We start from the raw sequence: 18,309 nt of genomic DNA, 5'->3' as shown, positions 1-18,309 counted from the left end.
CTCAGTGATTCAAAGCAAAATAAGTTGATTTTTGATATAACAGCAAACAATTCTCAATGAATATAGTTTTAAATTAGACATTAAAAATAAAACTTGTTACCTTAATTTCATAAAACTTTAATGCATTTATTTTTCATATATACACACGCATGTACAACAAATGTAACTTTTTAAAATGTCTTTCTCTGTATCAAATACCATGTCCAACTTCTGTAGATAAACAATGCTCAAACTAGTAAATATCAAACTATTTCACACCAAGGAAAAGTGACAGTGAACTATAATAAGGGATAATATGAATAAGGGTGTGTGGTAAAACTGACTGAAAAACCAACAATAGAACAAATCAGAAATTGTGAATTACAACAGCATCTAGTGACGTCAGACATAAGATAAAATGGTTTTAAAGTGCTTTTGTTCCAGCAGATTTTGCACATGGTTCCTAACATTCTCTCAGTTGTATCCCACTTCAGAATTCCACTTCATAGGTTCACGTTCTAGAGTCCCACAGAGAGTCTGGCTGAACACAGTGCCTGTCCTAGGCTGTTGGATGCACAGCATTTGTAGATCCCAGAATCCCTTGGTTGTACGTTATCAAGGGTGAGCGTGCAAATGCCGTTATTGTCATAATTCATATGAACTCGTCCGGACTTCTCCAGCGGCGCCTCATCAAACAGCCAGATCACTTCAGGGTCAGGATATCCTGCGAAAACAGAAACATTCCAGGGAATTATGATCCAATAAAAACCTTAACGAACCCTGAAACATGAAATAAGTCCAAAAAATCAAATGTTTTTAAATGGGACGGTTTATTGAATCTTTAGACAATCTAAAATATTTAATATGCATTAGAGTATCATGATACATCAGGCTTTTATGGCTAATACAGGAGTATGATATAATATGGAACTCATACTTGCCTCAATTTTATTCATATGCCCAAACTCAGCAATTTGTATTTGCATGCAATTTGGTGCAGTTGCTGATATTTAGGTCCAAAAACTAAGATGAAATTCTGATAGCTTGTAATCTATGAGATCTTATAAAGGGTATAGCAGACTACTTACAGTATTGAGAGATAAAGAGTGACAACTGATTTTATATGCACTATGTATTAGTATATTATATTTAAATGCTTAGTTTTATGATCAAAGTTCTGTAGTTTTAATTGTTGGGGGCAAAACAGTATTTAAAAAAAAAGAAAAGATGGACAATCAAGTAAACTTGCTTCTGTCCAGTAAGTGTGAATCTTGAAATCTTACTAACAATATAAAGGTTACAATTCTGCCAATTAGTAAACATTTCACAAGACAGACACAAGTTGATCATTTCTAAGGCCTCTAAATGTGTGTATCAAATAAGACACAGTAGGCTTTATAGGGTTAACAGACTTATACTGCAGGAGGATATTGAAGAGATGCTCATATGTTTGATATATCAATTGTTTTAATTTTATCCACAAAGTTTTGCTAGTTAATGATTACATCTGAAACACTGAACAGTACCATGTATTGTACAGGCCAGGTTGACTGTGGCTCCACGGCTCTCGGTTAGGTCACGCAGGGCTTGGTGGAAACGTGGTTCACTCCACAGCTGTTTTTCCAGTGACGCTACAGCTTGTTCAGCCTCTTTTCCCAGAGCTTGCTCTGAAATACAGTGACACACAGGGACATCATGAGGACAAACGATTCATCCTCAGGTAGTTGCAGGTCAAGTCATTTTCGTGTCACTAGCCAAACCGAAAATAAATCGCAAAAGAAAGCTTCCTGAACGCCACATTAGTTGCAGATATTCCCATGTGTCTTACCATCTACAGAATTGGGAGTATGTGTGCTATCAGATTTGCTGCCTCGAGCCATCCTCTTTAGTGCAAGCAGGGCTTTACCGGTTTTCTGCAAGACAGAAATGATACGAACAGTTTACCAAAGAGGGAAAAAGTAGTATTGATTACCACATGAACGAAGTGATGATAGCCATCAGGGAGTTTTATACCAAAACAACTGCAAGCAAATAACCTCCTGATTTTCATACCTTCCATTTCTGTCGGGCCAGGTATCTTCTCATCTTGTCTTTGTTAAGGGATTTAGTAGATCTTGAGTTTGAGTCGTCAAATAAGGCTATCCAGGGATGAGCTAAAGCCTTCTCACAGGACAGTCTTGTTCTAGGAGTGTAATTTGAAATTAAACACTGCATACTATCATAAAAACAGGTGACTTTGAGACCACTTCCATTTTGAATGTTGACTGAAAATGGGTGATTAAATAAAGGTTAGATTACAGTAAAACATGCATCATGTGACCATCTATCATTCACCTCGTATCCTTCATCAGTAGACCGCTGATGAAATCCTTGGCCTCACCCGTGATATCATCAAAACTCTCAGGCTCAAACTCCCATTGTGCTGCAGTAACCAGAGCCAAGGTTTCCGCATCATTGTTTCCCTGGAATGGAGACTCGCCACTCAGTCTGGAAAAGGGTGGAAATGGAAGCATTACAGAAACCAAAAATGTACATATTAGTCAAGAATGTTCCAGTGGTAGTCATAAATGGCTCCATTTGTAGTCCTTACAGAATATAGCAGATGACGCCGATGCTCCACAAGTCAGTGACCAGATCTACAGGTTCATAATTGATGACCTCTGGGGCCACAAACTCTGGAGTCCCATGATACACCATCAGCTGTTTCCCAGGCTCTGCAAGGGCCCAAAAATGTTATATTTTATTATAATACAAAGTAACTCCCACATGGCCTTTTTTAAGAGTTAAAGTAGTCCCATGTGATTTAGTCCAGCCTATTCCAATTTATAGTACTCAAGTGTTCAGCGGTACAAATTAACATAATACCAGTCTAATCTGGCACAAAATATGCTAAAATTGCACAAGTGCACGTTTGCATATCTGTCCTTGATAAATATTTCTTGATTAAAGGTGCAGTAAGCAAATTCTAGGCAGCACTGTTGGAAATTGCAATTACCACCCAAACAAACAATTTTGTGAATATTTGTTAGATGTCTGTTCTGTTTGTGTGTTGAAGAAAAAAAAAAAAAAAAGTGTCTGTACATAGTCCTGACTGCACCGTATCCACTCATGATGGAGGAGAGTGATCAAACGGGACATGTAGAAAGAGAGATGGCTGAGATCTTACCAATGAGGAAAGTGTCAGGGGAATATAATGGGAAAAATAATTTTACGATAAACCAAGACCTCTAGGACCTGCGTTAATATTGGTTCCATGTTGATATCACATGACCAAACGCGTCTTGCTCATTGGCTGACGCTGCAACTAGAAATGTCTATGGTCAGATACCCTTTCCTTGAAGGAGACGTCAAACTCTTGTCAAAACGCCAACGACAGCTTATTTGTGTTGTTCTGGGAACCTATTTCTATGATAACGCCACGGGAAAGTAACAAAGACTGTTTAATTATGTAACTGGGTTTTGTAGCTTTGTAAAACAGTGCACTTCAAGAGAAGACGAACGTGTTGTAAAACAATTCAAACAGAGTTGACTATCTCCACCTCACCAATCTCTCTCTGCCAAAGTCTTTTAACATTAAATGCGGTTCGGAGCATTAAATTATGGACCACGGTTATGCATTAGCCGCAGGGACATTACAAACTCTGTCGAGGAAGCGAAAGAGGTCAGATGAAAAGAGAGAAAGAGATAGACTGAGGCAGAAAAACAGAGTAAACATCGGCTCGGCCTATTCCAGGTGGAAAGCGCTGAAGGTGGAAAAGGGCATGAAGAATGACGCAGAAGTTGCTCGTTATCTACTGGACAGGTAATGAATTACATTGTGTACACATTTGTTTAAGTAATAAGTATCGCGTCATGATAAATTTGTACTTGTAACTGTTAGGATATAGTGTAATGCTGCGTTCACGCCGATAGCTGTCAGTGTGAAGAAGCCTTCAAGACTGCTGTCAAATCCGTCATTTAAACAAGGTGGAAAGATTTTATGACGGAGAAAACCCGGAGTAAAAATGCCCAAGTTGCTGCTTTTCTTTATAGGTCAGATTAATTGATTCGGAGTTCTGATTATGAGCAGTTTAAACAGTGTAATGTACATACAAATGTCATGCTTATCCACGTCAACAGATGGCAGTATTGGTTTGTGTATCAACAAAGTGTATAAAGAGAGCAGAGCTAACGCTCGCCATGTAACCACTGAATTTCCATTGCCTTAAATGAAATATTTGTGTTTTTATAGATAGCTTGTTTATTTAAAGAAATGTCAGCATCTAATGCCATTTTCATGGCAAAAATTCAATTACAAAAAAATCATAAATACAATAAAACCAAGCAAACAAACAAGTCATTATACGGTTTCTTTTAAAATTAACAAATAAAAACAAATACAAAACCTTTTCAGGCATAATCTTACTAATAAGTCCTTAAGTGAAATAACTTCATAAAAGAACATTCTACTTGTATTAAACATATTGTGTTGGACTGTCCTGGGTATGTTTTGATAGAAAATAAGTTACTAGCGTGTACATTAAAATAAACCGTTTTCAGTAAAAATAAAATTCAGTATTTATCCTCATGTTGTTCCAAACCTTTACGAGTTTCTCTCTTCTGCTGAAAATAATGATTTAGGAATGTTGGTAAACAGTTTACAGTAGCCATTGACTTCAATAGTAAGAAAAGAAAAACAATGGAAGTCAATAACTACTATTAAAGCTACACGGTGTAATTTTTTTAAGTTGATTCTTAGCAACAAAAAACACTTCTTTCAAAATGATGTGCTCATTCACGTTTAATTACTTCCAACTAATCAAGTATTCTCGCATAGAATCTGCCATTCAGGATACATACGGGCGAGTTGCGCCCTTCCAATTTTCTTCCGATAATTGAAAAGACACGTAAGGTATTGAACCATTGGTTGCAAAGAGACTTACTCAAAGGCAGAGTTCTGCTTACTAAAGCAGAGGGCATCTCTCGAGTATCGTATGCCGCTCAATCGATCTCTGTTGACAAACATACATGTAAACTAATTGACGGAATGTTGACAATTCCTGTGGAAAAACAAAATTCACTATATTAAAAAAAAAATCTGTAATACTGAATTCATATGATAAAGGCGGGTTGAATTTTATTGATTTTAGCTCTCTAAACAGTAACTTTAAAATAAATTGGATAAGACGATATCTTCAAAACTCTTCATCTATTTGGAATATAATTCCTCGGTTTATATTTTCTCATGTGGGTGGCTTAGAATTTCTTTTGATGTGTAATTATAAAATTGAAAAACTTCCAGTCAAACTTTCTAAATTTTATCAACAAGTACTTGCTACCTGGAGACAACTTCTCCCCTCATAGTTTTCTTATTTGGAATAATGCTAATATTTTGAATAGAAATAAGTCTTTATTTTTTCATAATTGGTTTAGTAATGGATTGTTGTTAGTGAATCAGTAATTTAATAATGAAGGGAATTTATTTGCGTTTGCAGACTCTCAAGATACAAAATACCTATTACATTAAAATAATTCAAGGTGCTTACTAGGCAAGGCCATACCTGCAGGTGTACATATGCTGTTCAAAAGCAGTGCATGTACATCCACAGTCCTAGACCTGAACATACCTCTGTCGGCACTATCTGTTTCTCTGGGTTAAAGCCTAACAATTATAAAATTAGATCCTTTTTTTAAGAGAGATCATCTCTACGCCTTATGTTATTTTCTACTGGAACAGTTTCTTTAATATTGTAAATTGTAAATTAATTCATAGAGTTTATCCTACAAAGGTATTCCTACAAAAATTTAAAATTGATATAGATTTAAAATGTTCTTTCTGTGAATGCTCCACTGAAACAATTTCTCATTTGTTTTGGTCTTGCCAAGATACCCAGTATTTTTGGAATAATGTGGAGATTTTCATTGCTGATAATATTTTAAGAACATTTTCTTTATCTTATAAACGTGATTTTGGGGTATTATATCAAGGATCGCTCTTTAAGGGATGTTGGTTTTATTATAAATTTTATTTTTATGTAAATTTCACATTCATAAATGCAAGTTTACAAAAGGCAAACCTCTTTTTATGGTGCTTGAAAAGGAGATTAAAATGTACGTAGATGTCTAAATCTAAAAATAGTAAAGCAATTAAAACGATTAATATATGCTCCTCCTTTAACATTTTCACATAATATAAAAAATAAAATGTAATGAATGGGGGTGACCTGCAAAGTTTATTTTCTGTACTTAAATTACATTGTAATATCCTATGGAACTGTTATGTATAACGTTTATCTGTTTGTAAACGGATGCTTATGTACCCTCTCATCTTTTTAATCTTTTTCTTTTTTTCTTCCTTGTTGTTGAGGCATGGGAAATATTTTTTGTTATAGATGGCACTGTACATGCTACCTAGACATTCTCTGATGCTACCTGTTGACAATAAAGCATAACAAATAAAATAAAAAAACGAGCGAGCTGCGCCTCCATCTTGAAAATACAGTAGCCAAAGAGGGACATACGGGGACATTAAAGCTTCGCCTTTCGCGCTTTTTACACAGTGGCACCGTGACGAATGCGAGGGAGAGATTACTCGCGACTGCCAGCAGATTTGAAAGCCTGTTGAAGATGGAGGATCACGTCTATTCTCGAGCACATGTAACAGAGTCGTTAAGAATAGGAAAGAGGGAATTAAAACGACAACGTAACAGGCAAATCAACAAGACCAAAGTCAATATTGGAGTGGCTTTTCCAAGATGGAAAGAGCTCATGAGGAGCAAGGATTTTAAAAGGGACGCCGAAGTTGCCTGCTATCTTCTCGACAGGTAATTCAGCCTGTGTGTAAATTCGTGTGTAAAAAACTATTAGCATGGTTGTGCATAACGCTAGAACGACGTCTAGGAATAATCATAGGGAATAATACGGCCACCGTAGGAGTTAAAACGCCCTCGGAATGGGAGGGGCTAGAAAGTAATATTCAGTTGGTAGTCGTATACAATTTTACCGCTAGATGGGAGAAAGACAGTGTAGCTCTAACAGTCTGGTTACCAACATTCTTCAAAATATATTTTTAGTTCAACATAAGAAACTTACAGGTTTTGGAACAAAAGGGTGAGTAAATAGTATAGTCGAAAAAAAAGTAAATAGCCATTTTCATTTTGGGGTGAACTAACGTTATCCCTTTAAGAGTAGTGGTTTAGTACGAAGCCGCGCGTTTACGTCACGTACATAAACACAGCGAAGAAAGTCCAGCACATGGGGCTGTGGAACAGATAGAAGCTCGTGAGTGGCTGCAGTAAAATTATTGTAACTTTGGAAATAGTCATCTAGATTGATTATGGATCGCTTGACCTATGAAGAAACACCCGTGGTCAAAGCAAAGGCGCCTCAACACGCAGTGAGGAAGAGAGAATGCGACAGAATCCGCAACAAAACTAGAATCAATATCGGCAGGGCTTTTGAGCGATGGCGACAGTTGCGAGAGCTGAAGGGGTTCAAGTCCGACCCAGAGCTGGCTTTCTTCTTGCTGGACACTGTGGACAGGTAAAGTCATGGGGGTGATTGGAAAAAATGTTAGGTGTCGATCTAAAGCACAAATTGCTTAGTGTAGATTGGTTAGGTTTAACGTTACTATTTGCGTCATTAACTTGTTTATAGCGTCTAACGATTGCCAGCGTTACTCCAGTAACTGCTACAGAATTACCAAACGGCAGTGTTCATATTCTCTAATTTTTCGTTTATTAAGGGTGTGTGGTGAACAAATTTCACAAGACAAATCCAGTGCATCTCCGAGAAAGAGAGGACGACCGCGGAAATCAAGAGCTGCACCGCAAACTAAGGTATGGAAGAAAATAGTTAATTGCACAAGCACAGTCTGCCTAAAATACTTAATTTTTTTAATGGTTATTTGCTATTGTTAAATACCAGTAGCTCTTGTCAGACTAGTAGACAAAGGAATTTGGTTTATACTGCATCTGATACAACATACTAATTTAAAACATGGATTGTCTTGGGATTCATCTCAGCCCAGTCCAGACCCCTACTCAACAGATCAATGTCAGCCCAGTTCAGACCCCCACTCAACAGACCACTCTCAGCCCAGTTCAGACCGCCGGTCAGACTCCGAATCTCAGCCTAGTCCGGATCCCCATCCCACAAACGTTGAGGTCCTTGGCATATGCTATGACCTTCCTTCCCATTGGCCATATAAACTGGTAAGTCCTACTTCAATACTAGTTTGGTTCGGTTATGTCATTATTAGCGTTTACAATCCAGCATTTCCCCTCAAATTTTGTGCAAATTGTTAAAAATAGGGGCTAACATTCAAGTCCTAAAATGGGCGATCTGCACACTTGACTACTCATCAGTTGAAATGTATTAAATGTAGAGTTGTGTAAACTGTACATAAATAATAATTTTGCCCTTCTTACTAGTACTAAGTCACTATTTTCTGTTTAGGATAAACAAGCACAGCCTGAAAGACAAAGTGATGTGTCTGATCAGTACAGCTTTGCTCGTCATAGTTCGTCTTCAAGCACAACTACAGAGGAAGACAATGCAATGAACTGGGAGGAAATAAAGGTCGGTAAAACTGTAATACAAATGGTCTTTCCTGTGAAAAATTGACACTTTTCAGGACTAGTTTCCCATATCTTAGTAAAGTCATCAATACTAGTTTCCCATATTTTAGTAAAGTCATCAATACTCACTAACACTCTAGACCGGGGTGTCTAAACTCGGTCCTGGAGGGCCACTGTCCTGCAGTGTTTAACTCCCAAATTGCATCAACACCTGCCTGGAAGTTTCCTCTATGCCCTTGATTAGCCAATTCAGGTGTTCAATAGGGGTTGGAACCAAACTTTGCAGGATGGTGACCCCACAGGAGCAGGATTGGACACCACTGCTCTAGATATTCTCAACCAAAATCATTGCATCCTGGGATGATTTTTAACAGATTTGGACACATGGCTGCTTAACTTAATCCACTTATTTAGTTTACTTAAATGTTTTGTAAAGAAATTAAAGCCCAATCTTGTCTACAATGCTTAAGCCTTCAGATCGGTTAAGATGTGAAGACCACGAGAAACAAATTTAGTCAAATGTTTCCAAACTGCGCACTGGCAAAATATATCCAGTGATCTCACCAATTGTTTTCGGTCTTCTAGGATGAACTGGCACAGACTACACAGCGACTGGAAGAGCGTTTAAATGTCATGAGGTCCTTAACTGATGGAGCATTAGAACCCATTTCAATGACAAGAGGAAAAGATGATCAGAAGGAAGTAAAATGGATGGTCAACAAATCCAGTTTGACAGGACTTTTTAGAACCTGCCATCAGTGTGGAGAGCCAGTTCTGGAGTTTAAAACGTTAACGTCAGGGAGCCTCGTCCGCATTCAGTGGGAATGCTCAAAGGGACATCTCATGTGGCTTTTCCCCAACAACCCAACGTAACAGACACTGAAACCAGACGTGAAAGAATGGACTGCAAAGAATACATCTAGGTTTTATAAATTGTGAATAGCAAATAAAGTTTTTACTTTGGAATGAACGTTACATTTTTCTTCTTTGGTGGAACGGAGGGTAGAGCGGCACAATTAATCATTAAAAGGTCGAAATCTCGATTCAAACACCCACACGATCTTATGTCTAAATGGCAACTATCAAGCTACGTCTATTAAACCTTTGAAGAGTACAAACCCCTTCCTTCAGACTTTCCAACTACACTATCATTTCTGTCTTACAATAATTCAAAATATCACAGAAGTACTGGGTTAAGTTCATAGTCGGATAATAAACACTGATGTCTATGGTAGCAATCAAAATGGAGTCGATCACCTTTTGAAAGTAAAGATTGTATCAATTACATCATTACACCAGTAGGTGGAGACAAGTGACTTTAAAAAAAATGTCTGTCACTGAATCATTTGAGAGATGTTTAAAAAAAAAAACATGCTGATTCAAATAAGTGAAGTTCATTAAAACCAATTTAAAAATAAATAAATTAGACTTCAGCAATTAACATTTTGTTAGAACCTCTAGTAAATTAGTTATCCATTTACAATCGTGGGAGAATCAGGATCTCCATTTTAAACCATTTATCCAGAATCGTGCAGCTCTAACTGTAATGTGAATGAGTGGGGACTAAAATTTGAGTTCAAGACCTAACTTTGCTCCAGATAAAATGCAAAAGTAAAAACAACTTAAAGCTTAACTCACCCAGTCTGCGCGCCAATCCAAAGTCAATGATCTTGATGAGCGTCCCAGTGCTGTTCACACAGACGATGTTCTCTGGCTTCAGGTCGAGGTGAATGATGCGTTTGTGATGTATATACTGGACTCCTTCCAGGATCTGACGCATGTAGTTCACACTGTTGGCTTCTGTGTGGTCGAAATTCTCATCGACAATCCGTTCAAACAGCTCACCGCCTGGAATACTTCGAGACATTCATATTAGAAACATTAGAGGCATTTCTCAACTTTCAAAAGAAATAAAATAAAAAAAAACTAATTTGAAGAATTAGACCAACTTAATGTTTTTAAATTTTAAATACAGAAACTGAAAACATGCTCTACCTACAAGTAACATTCTAGTGATTTAAATGCATTTAAGTATTGAAAAAAAAAAAAGATATCCACCATGTTAAGACTGTCTTAAAGGAATAGTTCACTTAATAAATTGTCATTTACTCACTAAGTGCAATAGTTCCACAGCACATTTTAGAACCGTTCGTTATGCATGCAGAAGCAAACGCCATTTAATGTGAAATTTTAAAGTAAATTAATTATCAACTTACTACTCCAGAACCATGACTATCTCAGACGATGTGTCGTAGGCTGCGAGACACTGCACCAGCTTCGGATGGCGTAGTTCGTTCATCAGCTTGATTTCTTGCCGCGCTGCCATTTTGTCTCTGGAGACACGGGCCCGGTAGATTTTACCCGCACACACCCGACCCGTCTGCTTATGGGTCATCCGGAACACGTCCCCAAACTTCCCCCTGTGTGGAGGTATATTAAGATATTTATGAGTTTGGGATGACCAACATAAATCCCAATTTTACATTTTATAAAGGGGCTGATACTCACATTCCCAGTTTCTCATGGACTTGATAATGATCCCTGACTTTATGTCTGGTGTCAGTCACAACCTCCACATATGAGGTCACTTCCTGTTGTGGCTCAACTGTAACATTAATCTTGCTTTAGTCTCTTGCTTGAGGAACACTGACGTGATAATTAATACAGCATGTTATGAGTACGTGTAAGAAGAGCATAGTTAGAAGTTAATTTCTAATGGTTTAAAAGTTGGAGGTGATGGGCGTCCATCTACCTGCAGTGTTCATCTCAATGCAGTCCGTCTCCTCACTGGGGTCACCGACTCCCACTACGTTGCAGGCACGAACTCTGAAGCGATACTGTCCCTGCGGGTCGAGACCAGAGCGGACCCGATACGAGGTGTTCTGACACTGGTCAGTGAGTACAGTCCAGTCCCCGAGCTCGTGTTGGTCCAGTCTCTGACGCTCCACCACGTAAGCAGTGACGGCAGACCCTCCGTCGAAGCTCGGCCCAGACCACGACAGAACCAGAGACCTGCAGGTCAGCTGGGACACGTACGGACACGAGGCTGGAGGGTCGGGACAATCTGGGGAGAAACAAAGTGGATAAATGAGTGTTATTAACTAAAATTCAAATAAAAAAAATAAATCTGATTAAAAAAAAAAATTCTGTAATTTCCTGGGCAACTAGCTGAAATAAAGTTTAAGTTGCAGTTCTAAAATGACCAAAACTGATAAATATAAATTAAAGCTAAATAGATTGAATGAAAACTAATAAAAATGAAAAGTGCCATTTCTAAAACGTTAACAAAGTATTTAAAAAAAACAATTAAAATATAACCACAGGTAAACAGAAATATGAAAAACTAATAAAATGACAAAAGCACATAGAATTATGATAAATAAAAAAGCCAGTTCAAAAAAAATACAAAAACTAAATGGAATTAAATTAAAAACAAGCACATACAATTACAAAAAAACTTGTATACATATTTTCAGTTATTTAAAATTAACTAAGAAAAACAAATGACAAAAGCATATAAAACAAACCAAAATAAAATTATAAATAAACTAATTGAAAAATATATACAAGTTAAAGCTAAATGGATATTGAAAAATAATAAAAGCACAATTTCTAAAACTTTAAATGTATACAAAATTAAATGCATGACTACAGCTAAATAGAAATAAAAAAAACTAATAAAATGACAAAAGCACAGAATTATGAAAAACAAGAAAATCAAAAAATAAAAGCTAATTAATAAATATAAAAAGCTGAAATGAAATATTTTTAAATAAAATGGCAAGCACATACAATTACTAACTAAAAAACTGAAAAAAGTAAATAAATCTAAATAGAAAAATAAATAAAAGCATATACAATTACTGAACCTAATCCAAGATAAAAATGTAAAAGCTAATTAAAAAAAAAAATTAAACTAAATGGAAATATTAAAATGACTAAACTTTTATTCAGAGAATGAACGGTCTTACCAATGACACTGAGGTTTGCAGTCCAGTGAGCAGTTCCTCCTCGGTTACGAACAAAAAGAGAATAACGTCCTGCGTCTACAGGAAGAACCTTGGAGAGAACCAGGGTGCTGCTACTACTGCTGCTGCTCTCCACACTCGCTCGCGGTCCTTCTAACATAACCTAACAGAACACATGCAAACAGACAGATTTTAGGGATTTGATCTTGAAAACAGTGGCCAAAATCACTGCATTAAATATCAAACCAACAAAGCATTTCTCTACACCAACTTCACCTCTCTTCTCAGCGACTTCTAATTAACTGGTATAAGGTCAGATCTCCTTAAGTTCACAGGTGTGCTAGCAGAGAATCACATTAGGCTTCCTCAAACCCTAATCAGAGACACCTGAACAAGCTGATCAAGGTCTCTGGAGCAACAGGTGAGTTTGATCAGGGTTTGAGCTGAACTCTGGATTCGAGGAACCCAGCACTAAAGCTTCACAAACGGGTCACACCTTTTCTCCGTCACGAATCCAGCAGAAAGCCACCGGCCCGGAGCTTCTGAAACGGCAGTGGAGCCGAGCGTTTTCTCCGACACGAGCCACAACCGGCTGCTGGGGATCCAAAAACTCAACCACTGCACCTGGAGAACAGTCAGAGTCACTACAACAAACAGGCCGAAGTAGTTCAGGTTCTCAAACCACAATAGAGATGCTCCACCTTTACGCCTACAGCACTTTTCTCAGAAGAACGCATTGAAATCATTGATTGTGGCGTAGTTGATCTATTCCTGTTATAGTATTGAGCTCATTTTGAGGATCAGAATTAGTTTGCAGCCCCAGTGTAATTTTGGTAACACTTTACAATAAGGATTAAACTTCTACAGCATTAATTAATCTTAGATAAACGTTAATCTCAAAGCTTATCAATACGTTGAGATCAACAGCTGCATCTGTTAACATTAATACACTGAACTAGCATCAACAAAAGGTTTATAAATACTGTAAAAATATATTCTTCATTGTCAGTTAATGCATAAATCTTAAATTAGCCCTCATTATAAAGTGTTGCCAATATTTTGAACATTGAAATCATGTAGTTATTTAATATTTTGTATTAGATCTTTTCATATATTTAAGTAATGAAAATGTTTATGGTTTGTTAAATATAACCCCATGTAGCCCAAGAAAAACTGCTTTGAACTTTAGTTAAATTCTATGCAAAATGAATTAATGTATCAAGTTTGTTCTGAAATAGAATCAGCACTCTAAATTTGGAATTTAAATTCTAAAACGCTTCTGAAAATTTTAATTAAAACTGTGTTAAATGTAAAACAAGTAACACCTTCAACCTAAATTAATAAGCACATTAACATCTTAGTGAATGTAAAACTGAACTCCTTTATCAGAAATCACACACTCACCTGAACTAATGCTGGCCGTTTTATTCAGTGCAACATCTGCAGTGAAACACACACTAAAGTCATGAACTTGAATAAGACATGTACATATAGAGAACTCATCAGTCATGTGACTTGCTATGGTGTCATGTGAGCTAAGGCAATTGGGTAATTAAATGTGGCATATAATTGGCTAGAAAACACAGAGGGCTTCTGTGATTGGCTACAGGCATGACGAGACCCAAGTGTCTTCTGAATGCAATTTAAAGAAATCTGCTTCCAAATCCACATTCTACCCTGCATTTACATTTAGGCTGCATCTGAAATCGCATACTTCCCTACTATATAGTAGGTGAAAAACAGTATGTGACAAAAGAAGTATGTCCGAGTTCACAGTACTCATAAAAGAGAAGGTAAAAAGTACTCGGATGACCTACTACTTCTGCAGAGATTCTGAAGTGTGCGTATGATGGACACTTTACTATCCCATAAGGCCGCGGGAGAGGATTTGTGAATGGCAGTGAAGCGACGCTGTAGGTCACATGATAATGACAACATGGCGCATGTAGTACATCTGGATTACATTCATACTACACACATTCATACTATATAGAACATACTTTTTTAGCGGTCGTTATGCATTTATTCAAAATAAGTACTCAAGAGAGTATATGATTTCGGATGCAGCCTTAGGGCACATTTACACGACAACGATGTACTAAAAAAGGAAAAGTTTTTCCTTAGAATTTTTCTTGTACAGATGACAACGTTGTCAAAACGATCATAGTTCACACAGATCCATGAAAACGACTAAAAACGCCGTATTCTGCTGCCAGGCCAGTAGTTGGCGATGTCACTTTGTAAAGAAAAACTACACGCCTATAGACTGAACACGTAATACTCATGCGCATGACATCACTGTTTTCACAAATTTGCATTTTTTGCAAAAACTTGCACTTTGAAACCCATTTTCAAAAGTTTGCGTTGCCATTTTCGTGTAAATGAATGACCAAAACGCATAAAAAGTTTTCAGTTTTTAGTTGAAAATGTTGTGTTAACAATACCTTTATTGTCTCCGTGTAAACTACAAAAAAGTGAATTTGTGAAAACAGCAACTTCATGCGCATGCGTATTACGTTCAGTCTACATGCGCGTGGTTTCTCTAGAAAGTGACATCGCCATCTACTGGCCTGGCTGCAGAATACAGCGTTTTTAGTCGTTTTCGTGGATCCGAGTGAACGGGTTCGTTTTGACAACGTTGTCGTCTGTACAAGAAAAAAGCAAAGGAAACACGTTTCCGTTTTTTTAGTACATTGTAGTTGTGTAAATATCAACACTTTCAATTTCAAATCTTGAAATGTTGTAATATTCTTGTATAGGTCTCTATAGTTTATAAGGTACATACCTGTACTCGTCTTCACTCTGTCCGGGGGATTTTTAGGAGACGTCTTCTCTGTATCAGTAGTTTCTGCTTGAAAGTGTCAGAATGATATGTTATGTAACTGCCAAATATCATAACCCCTTAAGCTACAGGTGAAAGATAAAACAGTTTTAAAAAAAATCTGTGTGTATTCACTACTGTTCAAAAGCGTGGAGCCAGAATAGTTTTTTTTTTTAATGCTCACACACTAAAAGTGGTACTTGAGGCTCACTCAGTGAAACCATTCACTCATGTATCTAATCTTGAGACCAAGTCTGCAAAACTGCAAGCACATTATCTGCTTTACAATTGTAAAAACAGATAAAACTCTAAACAGTTCTTTACAGTAGACACATCATTAAAAACTAACTTGTGTTTCATTCGGAAATCACTGCAATTTAAGTTATTTTTTTAATGTTTGTGTGCAGTTACTATGCAGAAGCACAATCTTTGAATTTTTTTAAAGAAGTGTTAGCTTTTGCAAGAGATGTGTGAGGTTTTGCATGAGATGTGTGAGGTTTTGCATCTTGTGTGCATGTTTTGTGTGTAGAATTTTGAGAAATGGAGCCATAGTTTCAAAAATTGTGTAAGCAATTTAACTTTAATATCAATACTTTTATTCAGCAAGGACACATTAAATTGATCAAAAGTGACAGTAAAGACATTTAATAATGTTACAAAAGATTTCTATTTCAAATAAATGCTGTTCCTGAAAAACCCTGTACAAATTTATCATGGTTTGCACAAAAAATAAGAAATAATAAGGAATTATTTCTTGAGCAGCAAATCAGCGTATTAGAATGATTTGTGAAGGATCATGTGACACTGAAGACTGGAGTAATGATGCAAAAAATTCAGCTTTGATCACAGGAACAAGTTACATTTTAAAACATATTCAAATAGAAAACAGTTGTTTTACATATTTCACAATATTCTGTTTTTTTATTTAAATAAATGCAGCCTTGGTGAGCAGAATAAACTTCATTTAAAAAAAAATATTACCATCCCCAAACTTCTTGAACATCGAGACAAGAAAAACAAATCTTAAATGTCTCCTAAAACATTTTAAAGTAATGCGTAGAAATCTCTCTGAGCTGATTTACCTGATTTCCGACCGCTGTCCTCTCTGTGCTTCAGTCTGCCTCTGTTCCCCGTCCTCCTCGGCTCATCCAGTGGAGGCTTCAGCTCAAACCTGAATGTTGAAATGTAGGTCTTCTGACCCTTTTCAATAAATGTCATTATTACACTGTGATCTCTCTGGAAAGTTCTCTCTGAAAACGGTTGGTCTCTTCCTCACATGAGCATGTCTCCTTTCATTTCTCTCACTGCTTCATTTGGCAGCATTCTTGTTCTAGTCAAGTCTCAGATGTTATCAGGTTGATCATATAGGTTTGAGAGAGAGCAGGAGAGTAGACGGGGAAAGGTGAAAGCTAAAGTGATTTAGATGAAGAGGGCGGGGCTTCCACATGTGGCTTGTAACCGAAAACTGCTCAATCGCTGATCAAAAGCGACAACAACAAAGCAATATTAAAAACAATGTGCACAAGTGTGACGGTCTCACAGATGGTAACCTTTATAGTCATCAAAACTAAGCCAAAAACATTGAAATATGGCACCCATGTTTCCTCTGCTCATGGGTGTGTGACATAAAGACATTCATTGCAAATGTGGATGAGCCTGTTGGGCTGCTTGGGATAATTTTAGTTTCTTTGGCCTGATGTATTGTAAACCTCATATTTTCCCATATTTGGGTATATATGTAATATATATAGGCCTATATATTTATAGATACATCTTGCATTTCAGATCACCATCACGAAAAGCAGCATTTATGTATTTTGCATTAGTGTGTGTGTGTGTGTGTGTGTGTGTGTGTGTGTGTGTGTGTGTGTGTGTGTGTGTGTGTGTGTGTGTGTGTGTGTGTGTGTGTGTGTGTGTGTTGTCAAAAATAACGCTATTTTGATATGTTTAGAAATATCTGAAACTGTTCCAATAGGCCCTACTCCTTTTCTGCAGTATCGATACACCAATACCAGCTGATACTTGGGTACAGCTAAATACTTTTGTACTATGCTTTGTACTTGTATTGCGCATAATTTGAGTAATTCCTGCTGGTTTCACGCTCACACCAAAAGCGAGCGCACCACTGATCTATAAAGCCGCCTTTCAAACAGCTCACGAGTGCCAAATTGACTTATTTTTCGTGGCTTTTTGCACTTAATGGTCAAATACATACAAAGTTATGTCAAAATGCCCATCTTGCCGAGTATTCAGGTAAATACAGTTAGTTTTGGAACGGAAATAGTTGAGAGAAAACGCATGTTGTGTAACAGTAGGCTATAATGGATCTGTGCATATGTTCTTAAAGTGACAGCAGCCTAATAAACCTGCTGCTGTCTGTCATGTTAATCAAAGAACAAAAGACAAAGAGAAAATAACTGGCTGATCTTGTTTAATAACTTTAATTGTAAGCATTAATGTGTATTTAATTTTTAAAATGGTATCGAATATCGATATTTTTCAAGGTAACTTATCGAAGTTGGAAATTCCAGTATCATGTGGTTTTGCTATACTTGTGAGGTCCAAATGTCCGCCCTTATATAGTGAAATATTATGAAAACGACTAGTGAGGACATTTTACTGGTTAAAAAGTACATGTTTTATTGGGCAGATCAATAAAATGTCATATCAATTGAGAAATTAGGAGATGCCGGACACTATTGAGATGAAAGTCTCACCTCAGAGTCATCCTTATCTACATCTCTTTCCCTCATCCCCCTCTCCTTCTTCCCCATGCGAAGATCACCAAGGACTCGCCCAAGAATATATGGTTTAATGTGAATGATTAACATCGAGTATTATACATATTTAGTATCATTTGAAATGTCTCAGTGCGACTGGTACAAATGTCTCATTTCCAAATAAGTAAAACACAAGGTAATAAGGTTTTTAAGAGTTTAGGGATAACTGGCACACAAGGAGGGGTTGGCCTCTAGACAACTGG

General features: G+C 37.0%; 2 protein-coding genes across 7 annotated transcripts; one reads left to right on the top strand and one right to left on the bottom strand.

Moving 5' to 3' along the window:
• Positions 1 to 101: 101 nt before the first annotated feature.
• On the bottom strand, positions 102 to 16,727 carry LOC309509418 (myosin light chain kinase, smooth muscle-like). 4 transcript variants are annotated; one of them, XM_082184101.1, is made up of 15 exons: positions 16,409 to 16,727; positions 15,291 to 15,353; positions 13,910 to 13,975; positions 13,002 to 13,123; positions 12,509 to 12,668; positions 11,290 to 11,601; positions 11,046 to 11,142; positions 10,754 to 10,957; positions 10,176 to 10,393; positions 2,570 to 2,693; positions 2,314 to 2,466; positions 2,032 to 2,161; positions 1,808 to 1,892; positions 1,506 to 1,646; positions 102 to 703 (listed from the first exon to the last, which is right to left on the bottom strand). In XM_082184101.1, exons 1-15 carry the CDS (start codon positions 16,542 to 16,544, stop codon positions 498 to 500), a joined length of 2,217 nt encoding a protein of 738 aa, XP_082040227.1. In that variant the 5' UTR covers positions 16,545 to 16,727; the 3' UTR covers positions 102 to 497. The 4 variants fall into 4 exon arrangements, with proteins under 4 accessions (XP_082040227.1, XP_082040226.1, XP_082040228.1 ...); XM_082184100.1 differs by having other exon boundaries at positions 13,002 to 13,129; positions 16,409 to 16,726; XM_082184102.1 differs by having other exon boundaries at positions 13,002 to 13,129; positions 13,910 to 13,945; positions 16,409 to 16,726.
• LOC309509445 (uncharacterized protein) lies at positions 3,264 to 9,503 on the top strand. 3 transcript variants are annotated; one of them, XM_082184169.1, is made up of 6 exons: positions 3,264 to 3,781; positions 6,519 to 6,782; positions 7,703 to 7,796; positions 7,983 to 8,171; positions 8,416 to 8,538; positions 9,123 to 9,503. In XM_082184169.1, exons 1-6 carry the CDS (start codon positions 3,579 to 3,581, stop codon positions 9,408 to 9,410), a joined length of 1,161 nt encoding a protein of 386 aa, XP_082040295.1. In that variant the 5' UTR covers positions 3,264 to 3,578; the 3' UTR covers positions 9,411 to 9,503. The 3 variants fall into 3 exon arrangements, with proteins under 3 accessions (XP_082040295.1, XP_082040297.1, XP_082040296.1); XM_082184171.1 differs by lacking the exon at positions 6,519 to 6,782 and having other exon boundaries at positions 3,268 to 3,781; XM_082184170.1 differs by lacking the exons at positions 3,264 to 3,781; positions 6,519 to 6,782 and adding an exon at positions 6,802 to 7,500.
• Positions 16,728 to 18,309: the final 1,582 nt, after the last annotated feature.

This window comes from Leuciscus leuciscus (assembly GCF_965113295.1).
Source record: "Leuciscus leuciscus genome assembly, chromosome: 11".
In the NCBI taxonomy this organism is placed as follows: Eukaryota; Metazoa; Chordata; class Actinopteri; order Cypriniformes; family Leuciscidae; genus Leuciscus; species Leuciscus leuciscus.
Note: the sequence above shows the minus strand (reverse complement) of the source record. Positions and strands in the feature narration are given on the sequence as shown.